This window comes from Oncorhynchus kisutch, linkage group LG6, assembly GCF_002021735.2.
Source record: "Oncorhynchus kisutch isolate 150728-3 linkage group LG6, Okis_V2, whole genome shotgun sequence".
Lineage (NCBI taxonomy): Eukaryota > Metazoa > Chordata > Actinopteri > Salmoniformes > Salmonidae > Oncorhynchus > Oncorhynchus kisutch.
Window position 1 is genome coordinate 18,203,132 of NC_034179.2, and position 27,575 is coordinate 18,230,706.

The window sequence follows — 27,575 nt, forward strand, 5'->3', positions numbered from 1 at the left end:
CCCAGTGCTGTGCTATTAATTTGACATCATACTGAATATACAGTTAATAAATAGCCTACTCTGTATTTTCAGAGACAAACTGATTTATTTTATATAACATTCCAGTGTTTGTTTTCCCATTTTCTAGCAAAAGAGACAGGATGGGTATAAATTGATGGCACTCCAGATTGTCGACCACTTCGTTCTCAGCACCTCAATGAGTCCACTGACAGCCTCTAGAGAGGGTCCGGGGGTCAGTGTGGGAGGATCAAACTGTTCAACGTCCCTGCCCTCGTCTTGTTTAAAAAGGATAAAATAAACCAAAGCATATAGACTGATATTAGTCAGTCTCAGTGCCCCCGGCTGTAAACATGTCTACTAGTTTAGATCTCTATTCAATATCGCTGTAGCGTTAGATTGAGCCGAGATGCGTTTTGTTTTGCAGTCTCCCCTAAAAGATTTCCACATAACGGGATAATTTGGATAGCATTATAGCTTCACCCCCATGTGGTTGCTAGCAAGCAGGCTAGGTATCAACTGCTAATCCAATAGGGGCTGGAAGCTATAGTGAGCTTTAATTGGTTAATAGCGTTGCGAGATCACAGAATTGCATAAAATTCAGCTTTCCCCCAATTTGATCCAACCATGTCCACGCTCCCAAAGATATGTGGAAATGCACTAACTCGAACATTGCCTTTAAAAATGTCAATCACGCTGATAGACTGAATAGAGCCCTTAGTTTGCCTCCAGATAGAAATGCATTGATTAGAACACATTTTAGAGCGTTCCACAATGCTACTGAACGTGACCCTAATGTATATCGGTAGCTAGCAGGTGAAACGCCATAACAGAGCAACGTTTTTAAGACACAACGGCCATGTTAGAGAAGATCAAAACCGCAATATATCATTGGTAAATTGTGACCGATCTAATAATGAGTCATATTTGATGCTCTCGAACACGGCCATTGACAGTTTTGGTTAGTGAAATGAATTGCAGCGAGATCATTGCAGCGAGATGCACCCTGAAGAGACAATGAAGGACCATTTCAAAAACATTTCCCATCTTCATTGCAAATCGGACACGTTGGTTGTCTCCTTCACATTTAGATATCTTAACTTTGGGTTTCAGCCATTGTCAGAGAACTGTTTCCACAGCATTTAACACTAGCACCTCTGAATAAACAGGTTGTATAACTATCGGTTTGTCTGGTTTCTCTCCTACAGTGTTAAAACAAACCATCCACTGACTTAATTTAACTAAACCAGGCAAGCTACATATACTTTCCACCGACAGAATGCAAATACATGACTTTTCAGATTCAGGTATTCCAATAACTACAGAGGGTTTCAAACAAAGAAACCAAAGGGGGAGTTTGGGATTGAAAGGCTGGTGGGGAGCAGGGTGAGGAAACCAACCAGAGGTGCAATGAGTTAACCAGGTTCATTAAGAAAGCTAAACATCTATGTGGTTGAGTCAATTAGACTAAGCTCATCCTTAAAAAAATATATATATTTAGGCAAGTTAGCTGGCTAACTCTTTGATCCTACCTTGTAGTATACTCATCTGCTCTAAACTGACCTATTAAGTCACTGGTTGCCCGGAGAGGAGTGCAGACAACTCGTTTCCCAGGTTGCTGGCTAAAAGTCAAGGCCTAAAATCAGCACTGGAGTTGTGCACTTCTGAAACCAAAAATTCAGAAGCTTTTCAGAGTTGGGGCCGCGTTCAGCTTTCCTTGCTTGTACAATACGCCAAGAACCTTCTTTGTTTAGCTGTCCTCGTTTTCATACAGTAAGCTAAGCACCATCTCTGCCCCATTTGTTCTTATGAGCAGAAGAGTGTCACTGACAACAGTGGGCTGCCAGGTCAGGCTCGGGAAGTGAGGAGTCCAACATGAAAAACAGGAGCAGATCTTCTCATCTGTCACCATGGAAGCATGAGGCCAGGAAAAAACAACTAAGGGGAAAATGTTGCTTAGTTCTTATTTCATTCACGTTCAGTCAAGGAGTTGTTGCTGTGGTAGTTGATCTGTCATCTGCGGACTATGTACAATAATTTATTAGAGTAGATCTAAAATTGCTTATTTAGTATGTTTGAGGAGCTTCTCTGTGACATGTTCACATACAATATACCGGAAATATCTGTGATTCCTTGCTGAGAGAGAGCAGTGATGGTGGGAGTCCTGTGTTATATAAAGTGACACCCAGAGTGAGGGAGATGTGGAAAAGGAGAGGGAAGGCGATGAAGTAAAAGACTGTTGGTAGCAGGCAACACCTCCTTTGAGAGGAGCAGGGGGGACAGTTAGATGAGGTGATCCAGTATAATAGTCATAATTAGGTATGCCAATATTGATTGAAGGGTGATGGTGATTGCTGGTCAGAACTTGAGGCTCTTCAGCGAATCAGCTCTCTTCCTCAGTAGATCTCCCAGCTCCTGCAGCGAGCCAAGATAACTAGTCTGAACCTTGTCCATGGCTGCTCTGGTGAATCCACACTCCTCCTGGGAGAGAGAGGGTAGAGACAGACAAAGATGTAAGGCAAGGGGGGGGGGGGGAGTAAGAACCATGCTTTGAATTAGACCTACCGACCTGTGTCTGTGCGTGTCCCACCCCCAAGGTGAGTGCTGCTAGTTTGAGGGCTGTCAGGCTGGCCTCCTGCCCCTTCACGTGATCCAGAGCCTGGGTCACAATGCCCTGTAGGCTGCCAGTCCACTCCTGGAAGCCACTCAGCACCACTGGCTATAGGGACAGAGGAAGGGGGCAGAGAGTTATTTGGCGAAAGGGATGGTGTCAGAAGGGTTGTACGCGGACAAGGGGAGGATGAGACGGTAGTGAGTGTGTACCATGGCTGTGCTGCTGTCCTTTGTCTTCTTCTTCTTCTTCTGTAGGCTGGACTTGAGCGGTCGCAGGACGCTGGCAGAGTAACTGGCCACCCACAGCACCACACACACAGTCTGACCAGGAGACACCACCATGTATTACACACACACACACACAGTCTGACCAGGAGACATCACCATGTATTACACACACACAGTCTGTCCAGGAGACATCACCATGTATTACACACACACACAGTCTGACCAGGAGACGTCACCATGTATTACACACACACACACACACACACACACACACACACAGTCTGACCAGGAGACATCACCATGTATTACACACACACACAGTCTGTCCAGGAGACGTCACCATGTATTACACACACACACACTCTGACCAGGAGACATCACCATGTATTACACACAGTCTGACCAGGAGACATCACCATGTATTACACACATACACACAGTCTGACCAGGAGACATCACCATGTATTACACACATACACACAGTCTGACCAGGAGACATCACCATGTATTACACACACACACAGTCTGACCAGGAGACATCACCATGTATTACACACACACACACACACACACACACACACACACACACACACAGTCTGACCAGGAGACATCACCATGTATTACACACACACACACACAGTCTGACCAGGAGACATCACCATGTATTACACACACACACAGTCTGACCAGGAGACATCACCATGTATTACACACACACACAGTCTGACCAGGAGACATCACCATGTATTACACACACACACACACAGTCTGACCAGGAGACATCACCATGTATTACACACACACACACAGTCTGACCAGGAGACATCACCATGTATTACACACACACACAGTCTGACCAGGAGACATCACCATGTATTACACACACACAGTCTGACCAGGAGACATCACCATGTATTACACACACACAGTCTGACCAGGAGACACCTCCATGTATTACACACACACACACACACACAGTCTGACCAGGAGACATCACCATGTATTACACACACACACAGTCTGACCAGGAGACATCACCATGTATTACACACACACAGTCTGACCAGGAGACATCACCATGTATTACACACACACAGTCTGACCAGGAGACACCACCATGTATTACACACACACACACAGTCTGACCAGGAGACACCACCATGTATTACACACACAGTCTGACCAGGAGACACCACCATGTATTACACACACACACACACAGTCTGACCAGGAGACACCACCATGTATTACACACACACACACAGTCTGACCAGGAGACATCACCATGTATTACACACACACACACACACACAGTCTGACCAGGAGACATCACCATGTATTACACACACACACACAGTCTGACCAGGAGACATCACCATGTATTACACACACACACACACAGTCTGACCAGGAGACATCACCATGTATTACACACACACACACACACACACAGTCTGACCAGGAGACACAACCATGTATTACACAGACACACACACAGTCTGACCAGGAGACATCACCATGTATTACACACACACACACAGTCTGACCAGGAGACATCACCATGTATTACACACACACAGTCTGACCAGGAGACACCACCATGTATTAGACACACACACAGTCTGACCAGGAGACATCACCATGTTTTACACACACACACACACACAGTCTGACCAGGAGACATCACCATGTATTACACACACAGTCTGACCAGGAGACATCACCATGTATTACACACACACACACACAGTCTGACCAGGAGACATCACCATGTATCACACACACACAGTCTGACCAGGAGACATCACCATGTATTACACACACACACACACACACAGTCTGTCCAGGAGACGTCACCATGTATTACACACACACACACACACACAGTCTGACCAGGAGACGTCACCATGTATTACACACACACACACACAGTCTGACCAGGAGACATCACCATGTATTACACACACAGTCTGACCAGGAGACATCACCATGTATTACACACACAGTCTGACCAGGAGACATCACCATGTATTACACACATACACACAGTCTGACCAGGAGACATCACCATGTATTACACACACACACAGTCTGACCAGGAGACATCACCATGTATTACACACACACACACACAGTCTGACCAGGAGACACCACCATGTATTACACACACACAGTCTGACCAGGAGACATCACCATGTATTACACACACACACACACACACACACACACACACACAGTCTGACCAGGAGACATCACCATGTATTACACACACACACACACAGTCTGACCAGGAGACATCACCATGTATTACACACACACACACACAGTCTGACCAGGAGACATCACCATGTATTACACACACACACACAGTCTGACCAGGAGACATCACCATGTATTACACACACACACACAGTCTGACCAGGAGACATCACCATGTATTACACACACACACAGTCTGACCAGGAGACATCACCATGTATTTATGCTGCAGTAGTTTATGTGTCGGGGGGCTGGGGTCAGTTTGTTATATCTGGAGTACTTCTCCTGTCCTATTCGGTGTCCTGTGTGAATCTAAGTGTGCGTTCTCTAATTCTCTCCTTCTCTCTTTCTTTCTCTCTCTCGGAGGACCTGAGCCCTAGGACCATGCCCCAGGACTACCTGACATGATGACTCCTTGCTGTCCCCAGTCCACCTGGCCATGCTGCTGTTCCAGTTTCAACTGACCTGAGCCCTAGGACCATGCCCCAGGACTACCTGACATGATGACTCCTTGCTGTCCCCAGTCTACCTGGCCATGCTGCTGCTCCAGTTTCAACTTCCACCTGACTGTGCTGCTGCTCTAGTTTCAACTGTTCTGCCTTATTATTATTCGACCATGCTGGTCATTTATGAACATTGAACATCTTGACCATGTTCTGTTATAATCTCCACCCGGCACAGCCAGAAGAGGACTGGCCACCCCACATAGCCTGGTTCCTCTCTAGGTTTCTTCCTAGGTATTGGCCTTTCTAGGGAGTTTTTCCTAGCCACCGTGCTTCTCCACCTGCATTGCTTGCTGTTTGGGGTTTTAGGCTGGGTTTCTGTACAGCACTTTGAGATATCAGCTGATGTACGAAGGGCTATATAAATAAATTTGATTTGATTTGATTTGATTTGATATTACACACACACACAGTCTGACCAGGAGACAGCACCATGTATTACACACACACACACACAGTCTGACCAGGAGACATCACCATGTATTACACACACACACACACACACAGTCTGACCAGGAGACATCACCATGTATTACACACACACACACACACACACACACAGTCTGACCAGGAGACATCACCATGTATTACACACACACACACACACACACAGTCTGACCAGGAGACATCACCATGTATTACACACACACACACACACAGTCTGACCAGGAGACATCAACATGTATTACACACACACACAGTCTGACCAGGAGACATCACCATGTATTACACACACACACAGTCTGACCAGGAGACATCACCATGTATTACACACACACAGTCTGACCAGGAGACACCACCATGTATTAGACACACACACAGTCTGACCAGGAGACATCACCATGTATTACACACACACACACACAGTCTGACCAGGAGACATCACCATGTATTACACACACAGTCTGACCAGGAGACATCACCATGTATTACACACACACACACACAGTCTGACCAGGAGACATCACCATGTATCACACACACACACACACAGTCTGACCAGGAGACATCACCATGTATTACACACACACAGTCTGACCAGGAGACACCACCATGTATTAGACACACACACAGTCTGACCAGGAGACATCACCATGTTTTACACACACACACACACACAGTCTGACCAGGAGACATCACCATGTATTACACACACAGTCTGACCAGGAGACATCACCATGTATTACACACACACACACACAGTCTGACCAGGAGACATCACCATGTATCACACACACACAGTCTGACCAGGAGACATCACCATGTATTACACACACACACACACACACAGTCTGTCCAGGAGACGTCACCATGTATTACACACACACACACACACACAGTCTGACCAGGAGACGTCACCATGTATTACACACACACACACACACAGTCTGACCAGGAGACATCACCATGTATTACACACACAGTCTGACCAGGAGACATCACCATGTATTACACACACAGTCTGACCAGGAGACATCACCATGTATTACACACATACACACAGTCTGACCAGGAGACATCACCATGTATTACACACACACACAGTCTGACCAGGAGACATCACCATGTATTACACACACACACACACAGTCTGACCAGGAGACACCACCATGTATTACACACACACACACACAGTCTGACCAGGAGACATCACCATGTATTACACACACACACACACACACACCACACACACACACACAACACAGTCTGACCAGGAGACATCACCATGTATTACACACACACACACACAGTCTGACCAGGAGACATCACCATGTATTACACACACACACACACAGTCTGACCAGGAGACATCACCATGTATTACACACACACACACAGTCTGACCAGGAGACATCACCATGTATTACACACACACACACAGTCTGACCAGGAGACATCACCATGTATTACACACACACACAGTCTGACCAGGAGACATCACCATGTATTACACACACACACAGTCTGACCAGGAGACATCACCATGTATTACACACACACAGTCTGACCAGGAGACATCACGAGGTATTACACATACACACAGTCTGACCAGGAGACATCACCATGTATTACACACACACACACACACAGTCTGACCAGGAGACATCACCATGTATTACACATACACACACAGTCTGACCAGGAGACATCACCATGTATTACACATACACACAGTCTGACCAGGAGACATCACCATGTATTACACACACACAGTCTGACCAGGAGACATCACCATGTATTACACACACACACACACACACAATCTGACCAGGAGACATCACCATGTATTACACACACACACACAGTCTGACCAGGAGACATCACCATGTATTACACACACACATGTATTACACACACACACAGTCTGACCAGGAGACATCACCATGTATTACACACACACAGTCTGACCAGGAGACATCACCATGTATTACACATACACACAGTCTGACCAGGAGACATCACCATGTATTACACACACACACACAGTCTGACCAGGAGACATCACCATGTATTACACATACACACAGTCTGACCAGGAGACATCACCATGTATTACACACACACAGTCTGACCAGGAGACATCACCATGTATTACACACACACACAGTCTGACCAGGAGACACCACCATGTATTACACACACACAGTCTGACCAGGAGACACCACCATGTATTACACACACACAGTCTGACATCACCATGTATTACACACACACACACACACACACACACACACACACACACACAGTCTGACCAGGAGACACCACCATGTATTACACACACACAGTCTGACCAGGAGACATCACCATGTATTACACACACACACACAGTCTGACCAGGAGACATCACCATGTATTACACACACACACACACACACAGTCTGACCAGGAAACATCACCATGTATTACACACACACACACAGTCTGACCAGGAGACATCACCATGTATTACACACACACACACACAGTCTGACCAGGAGACATCACCATGTATTACACACACACAGTCTGACCAGGAGACATCACCATGTATTACACACACACACAGTCTGACCAGGAGACATCACCATGTATTACACACACACACACACAGTCTGACCAGGAGACATCACCATGTATTACACACACACACACAGTCTGACCAGGAGACATCACCATGTATTACACACACACACAGTCTGACCAGGAGACATCACCATGTATTACACACACACAGTCTGACCAGGAGACATCACCATGTATTACACACACACAGTCTGACCAGGAGACATCACCATGTATTACACACACACAGTCTGACCAGGAGACACCTCCATGTATTACACACACACACACACACACAGTCTGACCAGGAGACATCACCATGTATTACACACACACACACAGTCTGACCAGGAGACATCACCATGTATTACACACACACAGTCTGACCAGGAGACATCACCATGTATTACACACACACAGTCTGACCAGGAGACACCACCATGTATTACACACACACACAGTCTGACCAGGAGACACCACCATGTATTACACACACACACAGTCTGACCAGGAGACATCACCATGTATTACACACACACACACACACACACACACACACACACAGTCTGACCAGGAGACACCACAATGTATTACACACACACACACACAGTCTGACCAGGAGACACCACCATGTATTACACACACACACACACACAGTCTGACCAGGAGACACCACCATGTATCACACACACACACAGTCTGACCAGGAGACATCACCATGTATTACACACACACACACACACACACACAGTCTGACCAGGAGACACCACCATGTATTACACACACACAGTCTGACCAGGAGACATCACCATGTATTACACACACAGTCTGACCAGGAGACATCACCATGTATTACACACACACACACACAGTCTGACCAGGAGACATCACCATGTATTACACACACACACACACAGTCTGACCAGGAGACATCACCATGTATTACACACACACACACACAGTCTGACCAGGAGACATCACCATGTATTACACACACACACACACACACAGTCTGACCAGGAGACATCACCATGTATTACACACACACACACACACACACACACACACACACACAGTCTGACCAGGAGACATCAACATGTATTACACACACACACAGTCTGACCAGGAGACATCACCATGTATTACACACACACACACACAGTCTGACCAGGAGACATCACCATGTATTACACACACACAGTCTGACCAGGAGACACCACCATGTATTAGACACACACACAGTCTGACCAGGAGACATCACCATGTATTACACACACAGTCTGACCAGGAGACATCACCATGTATTACACACACACACACACACACACACAGTCTGACCAGGAGACATCACCATGTATCACACACACACAGTCTGACCAGGAGACATCACCATGTATTACACACACACACAGTCTGACCAGGAGACACCACCATGTATTACACACACACACACACACAGTCTGACCAGGAGACACCACCATGTATTACACACAGACAGTCTGACATCACCATGTATTACACACACACACACACACAGTCTGACCAGGAGACATCACCATGTATTACAAACACACACACACACACAGTCTGACCAGGAGACATCACCATGTATTACACACACACAGTCTGACCAGGAGACATCACCATGTATTACACACACACACAGTCTGACCAGGAGACATCACCATGTATTACACACACACACAGTCTGACCAGGAGACATCACCATGTATTACACACACACAGTCTGACCAGGAGACATCACCATGTATTACACATACACACAGTCTGACCAGGAGACATCACCATGTATTACACAACACACACACACACAGTCTGACCAGGAGACATCACCATGTATTACACACACACAGTCTGACCAGGAGACATCACCATGTATTACACACACACACAGTCTGACCAGGAGACATCACCATGTATTACACACACACAGTCTGACCAGGAGACATCACCATGTATTACACACACACACACACAGTCTGACCAGGAGACATCACCATGTATTACACACACACACACACACACACAGTCTGACCAGGAGACATCACCATGTATTACACACACACACACACACACACACACAGTCTGACCAGGAGACATCAACATGTATTACACACACACACAGTCTGACCAGGAGACACAACCATGTATTACACAGACACACACACAGTCTGACCAGGAGACATCACCATGTATTACACACACACACACAGTCTGACCAGGAGACATCACCATGTATTACACACACACAGTCTGACCAGGAGACACCACCATGTATTAGACACACACACAGTCTGACCAGGAGACATCACCATGTATTACACACACACACACACACAGTCTGACCAGGAGACATCACCATGTATTACACACACAGTCTGACCAGGAGACATCACCATGTATTACACACATACACACAGTCTGACCAGGAGACATCACCATGTATTACACACACACACAGTCTGACCAGGAGACATCACCATGTATTACACACACACACACACAGTCTGACCAGGAGACACCACCATGTATTACACACACACACAGTCTGACCAGGAGACATCACCATGTATTACACACACACACACACACACACAGTCTGACCAGGAGACATCACCATGTATTACACACACACACACACACAGTCTGACCAGGAGACATCACCATGTATTACACACACACACACAGTCTGACCAGGAGACATCACCATGTATTACACACACACACAGTCTGACCAGGAGACATCACCATGTATTACATACACACACAGTCTGACCAGGAGACATCACCATGTATTACACACACACACAGTCTGACCAGGAGACATCACCATGTATTACACACACACAGTCTGACCAGGAGACACCTCCATGTATTACACACACACACACAGTCTGACCAGGAGACATCACCATGTATTACACACACACACACACACAGTCAGTCTGACCAGGAGACATCACCATGTATTACACACACACACACAGTCTGACCAGGAGACATCACCATGTATTACACACACACAGTCTGACCAGGAGACATCACCATGTATTACACACACACAGTCTGACCAGGAGACACCACCATGTATTACACACACACACAGTCTGACCAGGAGACACCACCATGTATTACACACACACACACAGTCTGACCAGGAGACACCACCATGTATTACACACACACACAGTCTGACCAGGAGACATCACCATGTATTACACACACACACACACACACACAGTCTGACCAGGAGACACCACCATGTATTACACACACACACACAGTCTGACCAGGAGACATCACCATGTATTACACACACACAGTCTGACCAGGAGACATCACCATGTATTACACACACACAGTCTGACCAGGAGACATCACCATGTATTACACACACACACAGTCTGACCAGGAGACATCACCATGTATTACACACACACACAGTCTGACCAGGAGACATCACCATGTATTACACACACACACACACACACACAGTCTGACCAGGAGACAGCACCATGTATTACACACACACACACACAGTCTGACCAGGAGACATCACCATGTATTACACACACACACACACACACAGTCTGACCAGGAGACATCACCATGTATTACACACACACACACACACACACACACAGTCTGACCAGGAGACATCACCATGTATTACACACACACACACACACACACACAGTCTGACCAGGAGACATCACCATGTATTACACACACACACACACACAGTCTGACCAGGAGACATCAACATGTATTACACACACACACAGTCTGACCAGGAGACATCACCATGTATTACACACACACACAGTCTGACCAGGAGACATCACCATGTATTACACACACACAGTCTGACCAGGAGACACCACCATGTATTAGACACACACACAGTCTGACCAGGAGACATCACCATGTATTACACACACACACACACAGTCTGACCAGGAGACATCACCATGTATTACACACACAGTCTGACCAGGAGACATCACCATGTATTACACACACACACACACAGTCTGACCAGGAGACATCACCATGTATCACACACACACACACACAGTCTGACCAGGAGACATCACCATGTATTACACACACACAGTCTGACCAGGAGACACCACCATGTATTACACACACACAGTCTGACATCACCATGTATTACACACACACACACACACACACACACACAGTCTGACCAGGAGACACCACCATGTATTACACACACACAGTCTGACCAGGAGACATCACCATGTATTACACACACACACAGTCTGACCAGGAGACATCACCATGTATCACACACACACAGTCTGACCAGGAAACATCACCATGTATTACACACACACATCACCATGTATTACACACACACACACACACACACAGTCTGACCAGGAGACATCACCATGTATTACACACACACACACAGTCTGACCAGGAGACATCACCATGTATTACACACACACACACACAGTCTGACCAGGAGACATCACCATGTATTACACACACACACACAGTCTGACCAGGAGACATCACCATGTATTACACACACACACAGTCTGACCAGGAGACATCACCATGTATTACACACACATAGTCTGACCAGGAGACATCACCATGTATTACACATACACACAGTCTGACCAGGAGACATCACCATGTATTACACACACACACACACAGTCTGACCAGGAGACATCACCATGTATTACACACACACACACACACACACACAGTCTGACCAGGAGACACCACCATGTATCACACATACACACACACAGTCTGACCAGGAGACACCACCATGTATCACACACACACAGTCTGACCAGGAGACATCACCATGTATTACACACACACACACACAGTCTGACCAGGAGACATCACCATGTATTACACACACACACACACACACACACAGTCTGACCAGGAGACACCACCATGTATCACACACACACAGTCTGACCAGGAGACACCACCATGTATCACACACACACATAGTCTGACCAGGAGACATCACCATGTATTACACACTCAGTCTGACCAGGAGACATCACCATGTATCACACACACACAGTCTGACCAGGAGACACCACCATGTATCACACACATAGTCTGACCAGGAGACATCACCATGTATTACACACACACACACACACACAGTCTGACCAGGAGACATCACCATGTATTACACACACACAGTCTGACCAGGAGACATCACCATGTATTACACACACACACAGTCTGACCAGGAGACACCACCATGTATTACACACACACACACAGTCTGACCAGGAGACATCACCATGTATTACACACACACACAGTCTGACCAGGAGACATCACCATGTATTACACACACACACACAGTCTGACCAGGAGACATCACCATGCATTACACACACACACAGTCTGACCAGGAGACATCACCATGTATTACACACACACACACACACACACACAGTCTGACCAGGAGACATCACCATGTATTACACACACACACACAGTCTGACCAGGAGACATCACCATGTATTACACACACACACAGTCTGACCAGGAGACATCACCATGTATTACACACACACACACAGTCTGACCAGGAGACATCACCATGTATTACACACACACACAGTCTGACCAGGAGACACCACCATGTATTACACACACACACAGTCTGACCAGGAGACATCACCATGTATTACACACACACACAGTCTGACCAGGAGACATCACCATGTATTACACACACACACACACACACAGTCTGACCAGGAGACATCACCATGTATTACACACACACACACACACAGTCTGACCAGGAGACATCACCATGTATTACACACACACACAGTCTGACCAGGAGACATCACCATGTATTACACACACACACAGTCTGACCAGGAGACACCACCATGTATTACACACACACACAGTCTGACCAGGAGACACCACCATGTATTACACACACACAGTCTGACCAGGAGACATCACCATGTATTACACACACACACACACAGTCTGACCAGGAGACATCACCATGTATTACACACACACACAGTCTGACCAGGAGACACCACCATGTATTACACACACACACAGTCTGACCAGGAGACATCACCATGTATTACACACACACACACACACACACACACACACACACACACACACACACACAGTCTAACCAGGAGACATCACCATGTATTACACACACACACACACACACACACACACACACACACACAGTCTAACCAGGAGACATCACAGTTGCTGTGCATCTGCAGTATTTCTTATTATTACATTTCCATTTGAGCAATGATTTAGTGATATATATTTAGAGCGACTACACTGACCTCGACGAAGAAGACCAGTGTTTCTAACAGGGAGGGCTGGGTCATCAATCTGCTGTCTTTCATCTCCAACACTTCTCCTTTACATCTGGATAACAGCTCTGGAGGGAGGAGGGGCACAGATCAGCATGGGGGAATAAGAAGGAACTACTACACCAGTGATACCTCGACTAGCAACCCGAAGCCATGATATCTCCTGTGGTTGACTACACAGTCATTATTACCATGGACCTGTTGTAATCTTTAAAGTGCTCTGATGTCTTACCTTGGAGTTGTACTATTAATGATTTGAAGGAGTTACAGATCTGGGTTTGGAGTTCTGACGAGTCGTCTGGAAAGAGAAATTATAAAGAACATGACATCATTTCTCCCCTTCCTCTCTCTAGACTCCTCCCACTTCCCCACCCCACATCCCTCTCTTCCTCCATCTCTCTCCTCCCCAGTCCTGCTGCTTCTGTAGATGGACAGACGGTTGGAGGCCAGTGGTACGGAAGTCTACATCCCTCATCTTACCCAGTCCAGTGGTCTCTAGTTCCTGAAGAGTCAGTGATAGTTGCAGAGCAGAGGCCTGACAGTGACAGCTGCCACTAGACAGAGCAGAGGCCAGGCGGGAGGAGGGAGGGCCCAGGAACGGGTACTAGAACAACACAACAACAGTTAGGGGTCCTGTGTGGCTCAGTTGGTAAGAGCATGGTGGTGGGTTCTGTTCATGCTGGGGCCATCCAGTATGCACTCACTGATGTAAGTTGCTTTAGATAAACCAACTACCATATTACATTACACAGTTATTAGTGAAGCGTGTGTACCTGTGTCTGTTTCTCTGTGATCTGGGCTGCGGTCTGTAGTGTCAGGTCTAGCTGGGAGAGGAGAGTCTGGAGGGTGGAGCTTTTGGCCGATACACCATTCTCATTGGTCTTATCAGAGTTCCGTGGTGAGGGGGCGTGTCCGAGCAGAGCCAATGAGGCGAGGAGGCGGAGCGTGAGAGAGCGAACCTTTAACCAGACCGACTCCTCCTCTAGAGACAGACGACGATGCTCCTCAGTCAGCTCCCTGGAACACACACACATTTTTACAGACTGGCATGGGTAAATAGGTTGTGAACTTGTGACAAGTGTGTGTGTACCGGTCCTTGGGGTCCCAGCTGAAGAGGACCGTCAGGTCTCTGTTGTCCCTCATGTTGTCCCAGGGAATGTCATCCTCCTCAGGACACAGACCCATCGCCTTCACACTCTCCTCCAGACTTGATGTGCTAGAGCAACACAGGAATGTGTTATAGGTAGGTGTGTGTGTGTGTGTGTGTCTGTGTGTGTGTGTGTGTGTGTGTGTGTACTCTCACATGTCAGCCTCGGTGTACAAGTCCAGTAACATCCTCTCGGTGCGGACCTGAGCGAAGTGCAGAGATTGGTTGAGCCGGGTTCTAAATGCTATGAATTCTGGGATTTTCTCAAACGCTCCATACTTATAGGCCTGGATTATGTACTCTGAGGTCTGGTGGAGGACAGAAAAGAGGAAACAAGGAAGAGGTGAGAAAATACAACATCAGAATATATGACATATTTAGGACATATTTAGGACATACTTAGATGAGACAGGGACTCACATCTTTCTGGTTGGAGTGGAAAAACCTGAGGGAGAAGTTATAGGACTGGGAGGCTGCAGCAAACTGACCCAACGACCCTGCATAACGAGTTAACAGATACCTGGGAGAGAGGAGAGAATATAAGGATTAGTGCATCGGTTATGGTAATCTTAATGTGTGTGTCAGCGTTTCTGTCAGAGCATTTTAATTTACTGGACCAAAAATGGTTGCGGAACCAGATTACGGCGTCCACCCAGTTCTCAGAATGACAGAAATACCATTTAGTTCATGGTAACATGCATCTCGGATGCAACGGAGTGAGTCATTCTTACTGAATTCCGATGAGCAATTGGAAGATGTTAGAATACATAGGCAGTGCGTTGAATTAAATTGCCAACATTATATAGTCTAATTAACTTATGTGTCTATACAGAAAGAAAGAAAATCATCAGAAATGTGGCTACTACACCAGAAATGTGGCTACTACACCAGAAAGCATGATTTGGCCAAAGAGGATCATCAGAAATGTGGCTACTACACCAGAAAGCATGATTTGGCCAAAGAGGATCATTAGCTTCTTAAATATTTTTTTGCTGTGGATTGTTTTAGAAATCACAGCCTACAGTCAGAAGGGCCCGCAATTTGGGCAGAGCACGCGGCAAATACCAAATAGATGATAGACCCCGAACCAGGCATATCACAATATTTAAAAGTACAAATCGACAAAAAACTGTTTGGAAAACAAATTACTATTGCTGTAAATGCCACTGTCAGCCAGAGAAATATGCTGAGAAGAATTATCACCACAGCAAGCAAGGTACTTGGAGTCACAGACAGGCCTAGATGAGATCTTTAAGGTCAGGGCCCTCCGCAAGGCTCACAAAATCATTCTAGACCCAAGCCACCCCCTGTAGCCAGACTTTGAACTACTCCCCTCTGGGCGCAGGTATAGGGCACCCCTCAGCAGGAAAAACAGAACGAGACAATAATTTGTTCCAGGTGTGATATCCCTCCTGAATAGATCGGGCCAATGTTCCTATCGACTCAGTAAGGCCAGCAGGCTAGTATTTTTTTATGAAAGTTGTATTGTCAATTTTGTACACTTTAAACGTGTACATGATACTGCAACAACATTGATCTGCTAGTCAGTGTCACCATGTCATTTATGTGGGGCGGCAAGGTAGCCTAGTGGTTAGAGCTTTGGACTAGTAACCGGAAGGTTGCAAGTTCAAACCCCCGTGCTGACAAGGTCTGTCGTTCTGCCCCTGAACAGGCAGTTAACCCATTGAAAATAAGAATTTGTTCTTAACTGACTTGCCTAGTTAAATAAAGGTAAATAAAGGTCTCCAGTCATATAAAGTATAGTAAGTAGAATTGCTTGAAATTTGTTCATAAAAAGCCAACATTTTCCTGAGAAGAAATATAGGCTCTGATACAGCCTAGGCCTTCTCAAAGTCACTACTCGCTGCATTGAACAGTCTTTTTTGCAAACAGTGATCGAGTTATATTATTATGACTATCCAATCTAATCAACACATTAGGAATAGGAGGCTATCTTACATACGTTTGCAAATGTGAGAATGCATGGAATGCTTTATTATAAAAGGTGCATTTTTATGGAGAAACTTAGCTTTCCCAAACTTGAAACCCAAGTGTCACCTATGTGTACTTTTCCTCAGCCAACAATGTGTGAGACAAACAGCAAAATCACTAGTCTAAGTCAATCTACTATCCCCCATAGTAGAAAAGTTGACCTATTCTATTGGCCAGCTTGTCATTCTGTGCGAGAAAGAAATAGCCTATTCCAAACAGACTCTGGGACAGTTGTGGGAAGATAGACACGAAATTCATACAACCTGTAGGCCTAGGCTACATAAAAATTGTTTTTTTAAAGCAATGAGTCTGATGCAACAGATCAGAACGTCCAGAACAGCTGGTGCTCTCATGCATGCTTCTGTGTTGATTGCTCCAAGCGAACATAAAAGGCATTTAGCTCATCTTGTAGGCTTGTGTCACTGGGCAGCTCACGGCTGCGCTTCCCTTTGCAGTCTATAATAGTTTAAGGCCTGCCACATCCGACGAGCGTCAGAGCCGCTATAGTAGGATTTAATCTTAATCCTGTATTGACGCTTTGCTTATTTGATGGTTCTTCTGAGGGCATAGCAGGATTTCTTATACGTGTCCGGATTAGTGTCCCGCTCCTTGAAAGCGGCAGTTCTAGCCTTTAGCTCGATACGGATGTTGCCTGTAATCCATGGCTTCCGGTTGGGATATGTACGTATGGTCACTGTGGGGACGACGTCGTCAATGCACTTATTGATGAAGCCTGTGACAGGTGGTATACTCCTCAATGCCATTGTATAAATCCCGGAACATATTCCAGTCTATGCTAGCAAAACAGTCCTGTAGCTTAGCATCCGCATCATCTGACCACTTCCGTATTGAGCAGCCCGACCTCCGTCCCTCTTTTCTCAGTCTTTTCTTCATGCAAATGATGGGGATTTGGGCCCATTTTCACTCATAATATGTAGTAAGAGGTTCAGGTTTCAAACAATTAAGTATAAGTTTTCAAAATGCATACTGCCTCCAGCTCATTGCAAAGTGGTGTGTGACGCGCTGACGCCTGCCTAGTTGCCTATGCACTTGTATGGAGAATTGGAAGCGCGCTTCAATTACCAGTTGAGAAAAAATGAGCTTTTTTGAAATCGCAGCCATAGTTTTTTTAACATGCGATTGCTTTTATAATTGTTGCGCAATTATTGGGCTTTTTAAAGCGCGTTTTACTCCAGCAGCAACCAGCTGAGGAGCTGATTTCTCCTGCAGATCCCCAGCTGGTTGCTGCTGGAGTAAAACATGCGCTTTTATCAGCACATTCATTGTACAACAATTCTAAATATAATCACGTCTTAAACAGTGTGCACAATTAAAAACAGCTTGGCTTTTCAAATCAATATATAGGATAAAATGCATTATTTCTCAATGGGATTTTATTATTTTATTTAAAATCGAATTGTTCATTTTTGGGGGGGGCCAAAAGCCGGCCATTACCAGTTAACGGAAACCCAGGGGTGTGTGTATTACTATCCTAATGGGTACCGGAAGTCCCCACATGGATAGTAAAACAAGGAAAATCCTCCCTCGTGGGGACAATTCCCAGGTCCCCCATGAGGACAAAGATTATTTTAGGCTCAGGGGTTAGGTTTAGGGTTAGAATTGGGCTTAGGGGTTGGCTTTACAATTAGGTGTTTGTTTTATTGTAAGGAGTTAAGGAAAATAGGATTTTGAATGGAAATCTATTTTTAGCTCACAAGGATAGTAAAAATTGAGTGTGTGTGTGTACTAGAGACCCACCCTATGGTGTCGTGCTGTACGTGCTTGGCATCCAGACTGGAGTAGAGGTCCACGACAGGCTGGAAGGCTCCGAGGCGACAGAAAAGAAGCAGCAGCAGTAGTTTGAACTGAGCGTTGGAGGGACTGTAGGACAAACCCTCCTCTAATACTCCTAGACACTGCCACAGCATGTTCTCGTCGCCTAACACGCACAGAGACACACACACAGTATGTTAACAAACAGAGAAACCAGGAGCGAGAGATGGAAAGAGAGGCAGGGAGACAGAGAGAGAGGCAGAGAGAGGCAAAGAAAGAGGCAGAGAGAGAAGGCAGGTAGATGAGAGAAAGAGAGAGAAATTAAGACGATGACTCACCAGTTTCTGTCCAGAGGTCGATGTAGACGTGAGCGACCATGAGACAGTACGTATCAGAGAACTGGAGCTCTGTCTTCAGACACGACTTCCCTGTTTTACACACACACACACATACTATTGTCAGAAACTATTTTCTGGTTCTTCACAAAATTGCCATTGCATCTCTTCCAGCAGTTTTTAAGCTAGATGCATCACATTTTGGATGGCTAGACGGAAAGGGATAGATAAAGATAGGGACCGATAGAATGTCTGTCCTTACCAAACTGTAGTCCATAGTGGTAGTGGGCTTTGAGTTCTGTGATGAGGCATAGTTTGCCCTCTGTGTCCAGAGTGTGTTGCAGTCCCAGCACCCGGCTCAGCTGACACACACACAGGTGTCTCTGCAACACCTTCGTATCCCCCGGAAACCCAAAGCCATCCTCACCCACCTCCCCCAATGGAACCAAGTCCCCCAGACGGTTTTTAAACTACAGGGAGGAGGAGAGGAAGAGAGAGAATAGGAGAGGGAAGGAGAGGAGCAGAATTGTCCAACTCATCAGGGGCTTGGTGATAGATTCCCACTACTGGTGGTGTTCTGCAGGTGTGTGTGTACCTGTGTGTGTTGCTCAGGGGGAAGTAGGTGTAAATATATCTTCAGGTCTGTAATACAGCTGGGTTTGTCTCCAAACTTCCCAAAGAACTGAAGCATCAACTCCAACGGATCTCCTGTAGACAACCAATAAAAACACAACGCAAATAAACTGTCAACAGCCAAGGAAACTGTAAGGTGTGCGTTAGTGCTTTTTGAGGTTGGTTCGGTCTCGATTCATCAATTAAAAAATCATCACGGTTTTCAATATCGGTTTCAACCATCATTTTTAGACAAATGCATTATGTGGGTTAAATGGTATAGCACAAAATACAACTATTAAGTTGAATAAAAGTCCCATGATGGTTGTGACTGCCCATTACGGCTAATCCCTTATTAACCATCATTAATTTACTTTAATTAAATATTTCAGTTTGTGTACATTACATTTGTTTTATTTGATGACTTTATTATTTAATTCCAAGTCATCACATCTCTATAGACCTGCTGCCTATGTTGTCAGACAAAATCACTATTTAGTAGTTCTTCGAAAGTAAATCAGCATATTTCTGACTGCTGAATACCAACTATCAATCACTTAGATCATGTGCAGTATTTTCAGGTAGAAAAGATCCAAAGCAACTGCTTTCTGCCCCTCTCTTTCCCTCTTGATTGCGCGTTCTCTCCATCTCCGTGTGTGCTCCACACCACCGAGGTATAATAAGCTCCATACACGCGCAACGGATTATGGTCCTTGTAGTTAATTACCACATTTTCTGCGCTAAACTATGTAGAATATTAGCCTTTTGGAAACTACAAATCCCTACTACATTGCACAGTTCGATCTGATATCTAGAGAAACTGTGCATCGAGCTCACAGAAAAACAAATGCAATTCAAATAATTGAACCGAGTTCCAAAAATAAACAGCAGCACTAGTGTGTGTTTGTGTGTGTGTACCTAGCTCTTCCTCATCAGGACAGCCCCTCTGTCTCAGTCTGTGTATGAGTTCCAGGCAGGCCATGTAGGGACCTCTGAGAGGACGAGAATCCTTCTTGTCCTCCTCCTCCATCCTGTCCACCACAAACTTCACTGCCTCCGCCACAGTGGTCTGCACTGGACCCTCCACACAGCTAGAGAAAGAAGGGGAGGCAAAGAAGATAGTTTGTTTGATCAGCCCATCTCTTCTACGAGGTAAAACTTCCACCAAGAGCAGAATCTCTAACAAGCAATGGCCTCTTCTAATATATATATATATATATATATATATATATAATAACTAACTCACACAACAGGGTTTCTGTTTGACGGCTTTTAGTCGAAAAAACATGAAAAGCCGATAAATAACTTTTACCGGACAAAATGATTGAGAGAAAAAAAAAACGTTTTAATATTTTGGGGTGGCATGTAGCCTAGTGGTTAGAGGCATGTAGCCTAGTGGTTAGAGGCATGTAGCCTAGTGGTTAGAGGCATGTAGCCTAGTGGTTAGAGGCATGTAGCCTAGTGGTTAGAGGCATGTAGCCTAGTGGTTAGAGGCATGTAGCCTAGTGGTTAGAGGCATGTAGCCTAGTGGTTAGAGGCATGTAGCCTAGTGGTTAGAGGCATGTAGCCTAGTGGTTAGAGGCATGTAGCCTAGTGGTTAGAGGCATGTAGCCTAGTGGTTAGAGGCATGTAGCCTAGTGGTTAGAGGCATGTAGCCTAGTGGTTAGAGGCATGTAGCCTAGTGGTTAGAGGCATGTAGCCTAGTGGTTAGAGGCATGTAGCCTAGTGGTTAGAGGCATGTAGCCTAGTGGTTAGAGGCATGTAGCCTAGTGGTTAGAGCGTTGGGCCAGTAACTGAAAGGTTGCTGGATCGAATCCCCGAGCTGACAAGGTAAAAATCTGCCGTTAAGCCCCTGAACAAGGCAGTTAACCCACTGTTGGCCGTCATTGTAAACAAGAATATGTTCTTAACTGACTTGTCTAGTTAAATAAAGGTTGAATTCATTGACGGAAATACATTTGATCGTCATACTTATCGCTATATAGGTTCATTTTCATATAATAGTGGAATTAAATTGGTGTATGTGTATTTGTTAGTCATCACTTAGCCCATCTTATTTATCCAACACAACTATCACACAGAGCCTATTTTGAACAGGATTTCTCCTGCAGCTCCTCAGCTGGTTGCTGCTGCATATGCTTTTATAAGCCCATTCATTGCATAACAATTCTAAATGCAATCACGTTTTAACTGTTTATGTGCACAATTCAAAACAGCTATTTTTATTTCTCAACTTTATTACCGCCTTATTCAAGCGCAGCGTCACCTCCACTTTAAAATGTAAGCTGGAGGCATTAGGGCCTAAGCATTTTGAAAACATAGGCCTCCTTGATTGTTTGAAACCTGAATGTTTAACTTTATGTTATGAGGCATGTCTTACCTTGCTTCAAAGTAGCCTATAAGCAAATCCCACCATGGAAACGTGGAGGCAATTATTTTATTAAGACTTCATAGGCGGCGCGTAAATTTCAAGTTTGGGGAAGCTTACAATTTATCCTCGTACCATTTCTACCGATCTGCGTGCCAGTTATGATTTTCATTTGCGCATTTTTGTGGAACAGTTTGATTTCAATAATAATGTTTTTGTTTCTCAAAATCATTGGCACGTGGTTAATCATGAAAATCTGAATTAAAATGATACAAAATTCAACTATGGCGAGAGCACTACCCTCTGCTATATGGACACATTGATACACTGTGATCTATTGCCCGCTAAAGAACTGAGCGCATAGAACTGATAGCCTATAGGCCAATGTAGCAGTAGGCCTAACTTCCATTGTCAACTAAAGTCAAATGCATTAAACCGAAAATGATCAATTCAGGTTTTCAATTGTATTTATTTCTCAGTCTGCCTGCATCCCTTTCTAAATGTCTTGACTTCAGCTACTCTTTTTATAAATTCCCCATTACGTTTACTACTGGTGACATATGTACCCGTAATTTCCGGACTATAAGCTGCTACTTTTTTCCCACGCTTTGAACCTCGCGGTTTATACAGTGACGGCAAATGTATGGATTTTTCCAAATCCATATGATGCAGCTTTCAAGTTGAAGGCGATCGATCTGGCTGTTGGAAAAGGAAATAGAGCTGCTGACAGCGTGGAGCATTGTCAAAAAATCCACTATCATCAACGGGTTTCGAAAGGCTGGACTGCTGCGTGTTGAAGAGGGCAGCGATCCATCCGGCTATTCAACTCCGACACCAAAGGAGATGGTTTCAGTGCACAGGTGGAGGAAGATAGTGACCAATTACTTTCTTGGTAGGCTACTGTTTACTGCTATTTTTAAATGTTTTGTTACAAGCCGTGTTTCGTTTAAAGGCTGTGTAAAGTTAATTTGTTTCAATGTACCGGTAGGCACCTGCGGCTTATTAGACATGTGCGGCTTATTTATGTACCAAATACATTTTTTTTTTTTATTCAGTGGGTGCGGTTTATATTCAGGTGCGCTTAATAGTCCAGAAATTACGGTAATGGGAATTGATAAAAACAATCAAAAGGGCAAACAATTCACACAATGAAACAACGAATGTGCAAAAATTGGCGGGAGACATCTGAGCCATTCTGGTGAGTCTCGCTTATATCTTAGCCACATCCCCCACACCTCCTTGTCTCAACATTTGTTGTTATACTCAAGAGAATCTATACACATATTTTAGATGCTTTTCACTGACAGCCGCAACTCAACAATCAGCTAGGCCTTATTGGCATGCGTTCTGCCCAAATTGTGGCCTTTGCAAATAGGCATAGGCCTACAAGCTTTTGATTTCTAAGAAACCACAGCTATTTTTTTAAATATTTTTTTTAAATCTAATGATCGTAGATTCTGCTGTGGATAAGTCATGCTTTCTGGTGGAGTATTTTGAATGATTGTATTTATGTATAGACAGGAGTAATGATATAATTTTGCCAAATGTATTCATATTTACTTCCCTAGCCTACTCGACGCACCTCCTATGAAAGACTTCCTCATGTGCCATTGCTCTCCTGTTCCATTGGCTTTCATATCAACTATCCTTCATTGTCCAGAAGCCAAAGGCACAATCCTAGTCATATTAGCAACCCATCCTAGTTCTAATGGAGATTTTCAACAATGTCACATATAGAATCAGGTGTGCTGTTTAGAATGGACTTTTCCCGTGAATTGCATTTTGGCAAATGTTTGAAAATTACATTTTATTTTCTGCTTCGTTACAGGAGTTGAATGTTCTGTGAAGTTGCATTACCATAATCTAAATGTGATTTCTGTCATTTTGAGCACAGTGGGTGGATGCCGTAATGGGTCCGGTAAATTTCTCAAATGGCCGGTAATTTGAAATCTTCCCGGTCACGTTGTCCGGCGCCACATTTTCCTAACCGAAACCCTGACACACATAGTACTCACTGCTCTTCCTCATTAGGTGGGCTCCAGGACTTGTCCATGAGATGGAAAAGAGAGTCAAAGTAGGAGAGATAGAACTGCCATTCATCAGGACTGTAGAGAGATTGAGAAAGAGGAGAGAGGGGGAAAGAGAGCAAGAGAAAGGGGGAGAGAGGGGGGGGGAGAAAGAGAGAGGGGAGAGACATAAAGACCAACTTTGTAAGAGCAATGCTGAAGTGTGTGCATAAATGTGAGTTTGATATAAATGTGTGTACTCACTTTTTGAGCAGTAGCTTGTAGGACAGAGCATTGCATTCAGGCCAGAGCTGCAGTCGTTGGTACATCATCATACACTTATTCTCCCTGCTCTGCAACTCACTGGTCAACTTCTCTATGAGACGGCAAACATACACAGAGTGAGTAGAAAGACATGAACAAGTCACACAGCGAACAACCCAGAAGCTGTACAAATTGTCTCTTGAGTCTCTCACACACGCACACAGAATCTCTGTCCATTCTTACCTCCCAGTGGACCGCGGACCATGTCCAGAGCCTCCACATACTTCCCCAGCCGCTCCAGGATCATAAAGTACAGTTGAACCTCAGCCTCAGCCTCGATCTTCCCCTCCTTCACCATCTTCTCCACCATGCGTTCAGCCAGAGGCAGGAACATGGTCTGGGCCAACTTATCATCCTGCGCAGAAATGGCCTGAAACACACACAGAAAGTAAACACACACAGTCACACAGACAGACTCACACAGTCAATCAAGCTATATATTTAGTGAGAGCGGATGCCTACCTGCATGACCAGACTCATGACAGACCAGAAGTAGTAGGGGTTCTTAGGAACGGTCTTATACAAGGCCATCCCCGCCTAGCGAGCCAGACAAACAGAACAATACAAAAGAACACATGACTTATTATTTGTTGACATCATGGGAATATTGAAGACACTAGTTAGGGGTACTTAAACCCTTTGACACGTACAATCACATATTCGCAATCATTGTTGACTGGTCCCTGCAGCGTATCATCACAAATAGTGCATTCAGACCACTTGACTTTTTCCACATTTCAAATCAAAGTTTGTCACGTGTGCCGAATACAACAGGTGTAGACTTTACAGTGAAATGCTTACTTACAGGCTCTAACCAATAGTGCAAAAAAGGTATTAGGTGAAACAATAGGTAAGTTAAGAAATAAAACAGTAAAAAGACAGGCTATATACAGTAGCGAGGCTACATACAGACACCGGTTAGTCAGGCTGATTGAGGTAGTATATACATGCAGATATGGTTAACTTCTTATGGCTGCAGGGGCAGTATTGAGTAGCTTGGATGAAAGGTGCCCAGAGTAAACAGCCTGCTCCTCAGTCTCAGTTGCGAATATATGCATATTATTAGAAACCACTCTGAAGTGTCTAAAACTGTTTGAATGATGTCTGAGTATAACAGAACTCATATGGCAGGCAAAAACCTGAGAAGAAATCCAAACAGGAAGTGAGAAATCTGAGGTTGATCGGTTTTCAACTCAGGCCCTATTGAATTCAGATTGGGATATGAATGAAGTTGCACTTCCTAAGGCTTCCACTAGATGTCAACCATCTTTAAAAACTTGAATGAGGCTTCTACTGTGTTGTGGGACTGAATAAGAGCTGAATGAGTCAGGTTACTGGCAGAGAGCCATTTCCTGGTCACGCGCATTCCACATGGTATCGACTTGCGTTCTGTTGCTCCTGTAGACACAAAGGAATTCTCCGGTTGGAACTTTATTGAAGATTTATGATAAAAACATCCTAATGATTGATTCTATACTTAGTTTGAAATGTTTCTTCGACCTGTAATATAACTTTTTGAAGTTTTTGTCCGAAGTTTTTGTCCAAACTTGAGCGTTTGGATATGTGTACCTAACGCTAAGAAAAGTAGCTACTTGGACATAAATAACGTGCATTATCTAACAAATCAAGCATTTATTGTGGAACTGCGATTCCTGGGAGTGCATTCTGATGAAGATCAAAGGTAAGGGAATATTTATCATGTAATTTCTGGTTTCTGTTGACTTCAACATGGCGGCTAATTTCATTAATTTTCTGAGTGCCGTCTCAGATTATTGCATGGTTTGCTTTTTCCTTAAAGTTTTGCTAAAATCTGACACAGCGGTTGTATTAAGGAGAGGTATATCTATAATTCCATGTGTATAACTTGTATTATCATCTACAGTTATGATGAGTATTTCTGTTGAATCGATGCGGCTATGCAAAAATCACTGGATGTTTTTGGAACTAGTGAACGTAACGTGCCAAT

At 44.8% G+C, this 27,575-nt stretch overlaps 1 protein-coding gene across 3 annotated transcripts in view; it reads right to left on the bottom strand.

The window, feature by feature from the left end:
- Positions 1-65: 65 nt before the first annotated feature.
- LOC109882560 (N-alpha-acetyltransferase 25, NatB auxiliary subunit-like) overlaps positions 66-27,575 on the bottom strand; it is a 33,935-nt gene continuing 6,425 nt past the window's right edge. For 2 of the 3 annotated variants that reach the window (XM_031826329.1, XM_031826328.1), the window contains exons 5-23: positions 26,072-26,146; positions 25,793-25,979; positions 25,550-25,661; positions 25,295-25,384; positions 21,830-22,002; positions 20,895-21,007; positions 20,562-20,769; positions 20,303-20,392; positions 19,950-20,130; positions 16,620-16,719; positions 16,356-16,507; positions 16,143-16,268; positions 15,826-16,069; positions 15,533-15,656; positions 15,285-15,350; positions 15,023-15,120; positions 2,821-2,931; positions 2,567-2,716; positions 66-2,478 (exon numbers count right to left, since the gene is read on the bottom strand). In XM_031826329.1, coding sequence (XP_031682189.1) covers positions 2,356-2,478; positions 2,567-2,716; positions 2,821-2,931; positions 15,023-15,120; positions 15,285-15,350; positions 15,533-15,656; positions 15,826-16,069; positions 16,143-16,268; positions 16,356-16,507; positions 16,620-16,719; positions 19,950-20,130; positions 20,303-20,392; positions 20,562-20,769; positions 20,895-21,007; positions 21,830-22,002; positions 25,295-25,384; positions 25,550-25,661; positions 25,793-25,979; positions 26,072-26,146 — 2,523 coding nt within the window. In that variant the 3' untranslated portion in view covers positions 66-2,355. The remainder of the gene's footprint in view (positions 2,479-2,566; positions 2,717-2,820; positions 2,932-15,022; positions 15,121-15,284; positions 15,351-15,532; positions 15,657-15,825; positions 16,070-16,142; positions 16,269-16,355; positions 16,508-16,619; positions 16,720-19,949; positions 20,131-20,302; positions 20,393-20,561; positions 20,770-20,894; positions 21,008-21,829; positions 22,003-25,294; positions 25,385-25,549; positions 25,662-25,792; positions 25,980-26,071; positions 26,147-27,575) is intronic. The other variant, XM_031826330.1, reaches the window with a different exon arrangement.